Source organism: Bison bison, unplaced genomic scaffold (assembly GCF_000754665.1).
Source record: "Bison bison bison isolate TAMUID 2011002044 unplaced genomic scaffold, Bison_UMD1.0 scf7180017864118, whole genome shotgun sequence".
Lineage (NCBI taxonomy): Eukaryota > Metazoa > Chordata > Mammalia > Artiodactyla > Bovidae > Bison > Bison bison.
The window spans coordinates 2,393,941-2,400,135 of record NW_011494690.1 but is presented as its reverse complement, the minus strand read 5'-3'; the positions used below and the strand labels follow the sequence as shown (position 1 = coordinate 2,400,135).

The window sequence follows — 6,195 nt, the reverse complement described above, 5'->3', positions numbered from 1 at the left end:
CTGTGAACTTCCAGATGTTCAAGCTGGTTTTAGAAAAGGCAGAGGAACCAGAGACCAAATTGCCAACATCTGCTGGATCACTGAAAAAGCAAGAGAGTTCCAGAAAAACATCTATTTCTGCTTTACTGACTATGCCAAAGCCTTTGACTGTGTGGATCACAATCAACTGTGGAAAATTCTTAAAGAGATGGGAATACCAGACCACCTGACCTGCCTCTTGAAAAACCTGTATGGAGGTCAGGAAACAACAGTTAGAACTGGACATGGAATAACAGACTGGTTCCAAATAGGAAAAGGAGTATGTCAAGGCTGTATATTGTCACCCTGCTTATTTAACTTATATGCAGAGTACATCATGAGAAACACTGGGCTGGAAGAAGCACAAGCTGGAATCAAGATAGCCGGGAGAAATATCAATAACCTCAGATATGCAGACGACACCACCCTTATGGCAGAACGTGAAGAAGAACTAAAGAGCTTCTTGATGAAAGTGAAAAAGTTGGCTTAAAGCTCAACATTCAGAAAACAAAGATCATGGCATCCGGTTTCATCACTTCATGGCAAATAGACGGGGATACAGTGGACACAGTGGCTGATTTTATTTTTCTGGGCTCAAAAATCACTGCAGATGGTGAGTGCAGCCATGAAATTTTTAATTTGCTCCTTGGAAGGAAGTTATGACCAAACTAGACAGCATATTAAAAAGCAGAGACATTACTTTGCCAATAAAGGCCCATCTAGTCAAGGCTATGGTTTTTCCAGTGGTCATGTATGGATGTGAGAGTTGGACTGTAAGAAGGCTGAGCACTGAAGAATTGATGCTTTTGAACTGTGGTGTTGGAGAAGACTCTTGAGAGTCCCTTGGACTGCAAGGAGATCCAATCAGCCCATCCTAAAGGAGATCAGTCTTGGGTGTTCATTGGAGGGACTGATGATGAAGCTGAAACTCCAATACTTTGGCTACCTGATGAGAAGAGTTGACTCATTTGAAAAGACCCTGATGCTGGGAAGGATTTAAGGCAGGAGGAGAATGGGACAACAGAGGATGAGATGGCTGGATGGCATCACCGACTCGATGGACATGGGTTTGGGTGGACTCCAGGAGTTAGTGATGGATAGGGAAGCCTGTTGTGCTGCGGTTCATGGGGTTGCAAAGAGTTGGACATGACTGAGCGATGAATTGAACTGAATACTGTATTATTCCTGGGCTGGGATTAAGTTTATTCTATAGGTAGCCCAGTGAGGAAAATAGGCCAAACTGCATTAACTGTTAGAGCAGACATTCTAGTAGAAAGCAATCAATTCCACCACACACTTTATTTTTTTGGTATTATAGTGCCCTACTAGCTGTTGTTCTATGGTGTTTTCCTCTTTATCACGACGTTGCTTAGTTCAAATAACTTAGTTTAAACAAATAACTATTGTTTTAAAACATAAGTAACAGAAATTATAATATATTTAGCATTATTAAACTCAACTTTTAAAGGGGATTTATTATATACTTTCTTGGGGAAGAGGTCAAATTGAGCCTAGTTACTTCTTCTAAGGCATTTTTTGAGCCCTGGGAGATATACTTTGGTTGTTACTATTTGGGCTTTATCTTCTATCCATCAAAACACTTTTTCTCCATTCCTGTCACTGAATGTCACTCTAGCATTAGCCAGAAATACTTAAAGAGCAGGTAACTTTTAACATCTGATATATGATACTGCACATCTGACAATTTAAATCATCAGTCTATTTTCACTTAAATTGTTACAAACAACTGCTTACCTGGTACAATGATGTCTCCAAAACCCAGTATTGAAACTGGCATGAGACAGACACTCATTACTGAGAAATAGGCCAGTTTTGGTACCCTGATGACTACTGGTAACTGTAATTACAAAAAAAAAAAAGAGAGACCACCAATAAACTTCTTAGGAATCTTTACCCACATCTTCAGAAATGGAAGGACTGATGTTAGAATAACTTAATGTTTTAAAATTAACATTTTAGAAAATGAGGGGAAAAAAGCTTGAAATCAGAGAACATAAATTAAACATATATATACTCTGAATGTATAGAAAGCTTGAAAGACATAGATATGCAGTTATGGAAAAACAAAACCCAACACACATGTAGAGTTAAGAGTATTAATCCAGTATCCCCATATCTAACGTTTTTTCTTTCCTTTTTACCAAAAATAGAGGACTCAGGCCTTGAAAGAGATTTTTTTTTTGACAATCTAGATCTTTTTCCCCAAAGAAGAGTCTTGTCTGAGAGGGTATGATTTAAAGTCCAATGAACATATCTGAAATACAATCCTTACTTTCTCATGGGGAGCTGATGGTTGAGCAGTGGCTTCCACCAAGTTTCCATCATTCTAGGATGAAACCCAAGTCAATAGGTATTTAATAATTTAGAATAACTAACAAAAGGGCTATATTTTGTGAGAAACAAAGCTTTACAATACCTTAACATGCACTACATGACCAATGAATTACACAGGAAGGCAAAATTATTAACTGGACACACACAAATACACTGGCAGCCATTTGTACTTAATTGCCACCCCTACCTTTTCATTATTTCCAAAAGGTCCAGCTGCAAGTTCAACCATGATACTCTCACCATTCTAAAATTAAGAAAGGTAAAAGAAATTGTTCAATCACTAAAAGTGAACAATCTTCCAGTATTCATGACCTAGGGCTTCCCAGGTGGCACTGCCGGTAAAGAGCCTGACTGCCAATGTAGCAGACTCGAGAGACATGGGTTTGATCCCTGGGTTGGGAAGATGCCCTGGAGAAGGAAATGGTAACCCACTCCAGGATTCTGGCCTGGGAAATCCCATGGACAGTGGAGCCTGGTGGGCCCCAGTCCTTGGTGTCGCAAAGAGTTGGACACACACACACATTTATGATCTACTGCCACAGCTATGGCCTACCGTAAGCTGATGGAAAGTCATCTGTAGACTGATTTTCCTAAAATGGTCCCTGTAGATAGCAAAAGGAAATGGCAACCCACTCCAGTGTTCTTGCCTGGAGAATCCTAGGGACAGGGGAGCCTGGTGGGCTGTCGTCTATGGGGTCGCACAGAGTCGGACACGACTGAAGTGACTTAGCAGCAGCAGCAGATAGCAAAAATTGGAGTTACCTAAAACAAATTTCACCTAGCATACTACTCCACTTTATTAGAGTTCAACAAATAAGAGAAACTTACAGATAAACCACACAAAAATTATTCAACTGAAGGTTTGAGCACTGATTTATATTGACAACTAATATCTAGCATTTCTTCTATGGGCTATACATTTTAAGGGCTTTTACTTATATTATGGCATATACTATGTGTCATTAGTCATTTTTAGCAATAACAATGAACAGGGACAGAAGAAATACTGAAATTTTTTATATACAGATTTGTAATAAATAGATGACTTTATTTAAATATACATTTAACCTTCTGTCTACTCACCACATTAACAATGAAGCCAAACTTGAAAAGATCAAGCCCTAAAGAACTTGAGAACATTTCTCTATCCTGACTCTTCTCCAATTTCAGCTTTGCCTGCTCTTAATACACCAATTAAAACATTAACCTTAGCAGAATTATTTCCTTGTGCATGTCTAAGGTCTTTTTATGTGGGCTGTGTGAGAAATTCATTAAAAAGTTCTTTCCTGACAGTAAAGTCTACTGGGGAGAGAGGAAACATTTAGATGTAGCAAGGTAAGACTGCATGAGCAACCATCTTACACTTAAAATAATGCCCCAAACAGGTCATGGGAAGATAAATAAATGCTGAATTTTTAGGAGAATTTGATTGATTAGCTATACTATTTTCCATGTGGGTGGGGAGCATAGAATAAATTACTTGAGTTTATTTTTAAGAGGATTTCACTGATACCCGAGTTGAGTAGAAAAAAGAATAAATTCCTTGGCAACAGAAATCCCTTCCTCATGTTAAGATTTGGGTTACAGAAGGGTTAAATCACAGGAGTTTATGAAAATAAACTAATATTAAATACAGTTGCTTACAGGAAACGCCCATGATGTGATTCAATTTCCAGATAAAGAGTTTATTTTAGTTCATTTTCAAATTGTTATTTAAAACATTTAACTGAAGACCATTACTGACATCCTCTCATACATTCAAAGATATCTACCTGAGAAACTACTATTTGCAAGACACTATACAAAGTATGGTGGTAGATGAAGAAAAAAAAAAGACAGGCTCTTACTACCTGTACTCCTATGGCTACCTGCCCTGCCAACTCATTAAAAATATACTAATACCAGGGTCAAGAAGTTATTTAGAATGTCTAATATTTAATTCTTGAAATTTTCAGTGAAAACCACAAAAATCAGAAATCACGTATCTGATTTTCATTTTGATTTGCCTAACAAACCAGACTGAGAAGACAGTGTTAAGGTAAATCTACAAGAGTGAACTCCAAAGAGCACGTCAATCTTTTCTATTGGATCAGGTTACTAGAAGTCACATTTCTAGTCAGTGGGATCAAGGATGGAAAAAAAGAAGAAAAATTTCCTAAGCACAGAAGAAAGAAGACTCAAAGACATCTTTACTATTACCACACATACCTTTAAAATCCTGACATTTTTATGTGAACAGAATGGACATAGTTTGCTGGTAGACAAGTTTGGCATTTATAAAGTGATACTAGTGTTAAAACATAATGGAAAATTTATTTTTAGAAGAGTTTAGTTATAGCTTTTATGTTCACCGTGCAATGTAAGCATCATATGGTATGAAAATGTTAACCACTTAGTCGTGTCCAACTCTGCAAGCCGAAGAACTGTAACCCGTCAGGCTCCTCTTGCCCATGGGATTCTCCAGGCAAGAATACTGGAGTGGGTTGCCATTTCCTTCTCCAGGGGATCTTCCCGACCCAGGAATCAAACCTCGGGCTCCTGCATTGCAGGCAGATCCTTTACCGCGTGAGCCACCAGGGAAGCCTAAACGGGTAGTCATATGGTATGACTACCCATTGACCTATGGGAACGGTTTTGTAGAGAGGGTGTTTTATTTTCATTATGAGATCTGTGATGGAGTGACTCATAGAAACATTTTTAAATCAAATAAATTGACACAAGCTAGAACAAGTTTAGAACGAACTTCAAAATATGCTTTAGTAAATTAACAGCTTTTGCTATATTCCTAATACTAGTTCTATGCTTTTTTAGGTTACCATTGCAAATTAAGTCAATGAGCCAGGTGGTCACCATTAAAGCATGGAAAGGTACTAGTGTTTTGAGACAGTTAACTACATTTGTTACCTAGTTGCAATTTTAGCTCCCCAATGGGGCATATGTTTGTCTTATGCCATCATAGCCAATATCAGAAATGCAGATATTTCAGAATGCAGAGGTTAAAGAACAAAGAACTACTAGGGGAAAAAGCAGTCATTATAAAATACTAAATATATGAAAGCGACAAAGGATAAAAAAATGAGATAAAGTTAGAAAATGAGACTCAAAGTGGGAAAAGTAGAAGAATTAAGCAATAATTAGTAATATATTCATGAGATAGGAATAGGGACAAGGTAGAAAAACTGGGCCAATAATGAAGGACTACCACACTTACCCAACACCTCTCCCTTATTCTAAGGACAGCACCATGATTTTACTGACGAGCTAGCGGTATAGTTAGGAATAGATGACCTAGGAGTTTCAAGTTGCTACGATTCTAACTTCATAGAAAAAGCCAGTCTGAGACAATGAAAAGGTGGACAGAAGCAGGAAGGAAAAGTATGTGGCCCTGGGTCTAGTTTCTCCTGAGGACAGGCCCTCCTCTCTGTCCTTTGCACATATTCTGAATAGATAGGACCTCTTTCATATAGAAAAGTTAGGTTGGATTTTTGCAGAAGCAACCGAAAGAATTCTACTGATAGAAACAGAGGATAGAATGCTAGCAATACTCCCTCACTCAAATGATTAGGAAACTGAGGGCTAAGTGGCTAAGCAGCTCAGGGTTATAAAATTACAGGTCTACACTTTAGGTCTCTAGACTTCCAGCATTGAGCTCTTTCTTAGTCAGACACTAGGGTTACAGAAATGAAAGAAGCAATGACATCTTTTCATTCTTTTTTGCAGTCTGTATTATTTACAGCAAATATTTATTGTTTTATAATAGAAAGAAAAGTTACTTTAAAATGTGTAGGAATAAAATTTATAGACCTTCTCATGTTTATATCA

The 6,195-nt window shown here is 37.8% G+C and overlaps 1 protein-coding gene across 1 annotated transcript in view; it reads right to left on the bottom strand.

Annotated features, from left to right (window-relative positions):
• Positions 1–6,195, bottom strand: part of SPPL2A (signal peptide peptidase like 2A) — a 56,803-nt gene that overhangs the window by 17,375 nt on the left and 33,233 nt on the right. The window contains exons 11-12 of the mRNA XM_010839495.1: positions 2,561–2,617; positions 1,774–1,876 (exon numbers count right to left, since the gene is read on the bottom strand). Of these exons, the coding sequence (XP_010837797.1) occupies positions 1,774–1,876; positions 2,561–2,617 (160 nt within the window). The remainder of the gene's footprint in view (positions 1–1,773; positions 1,877–2,560; positions 2,618–6,195) is intronic.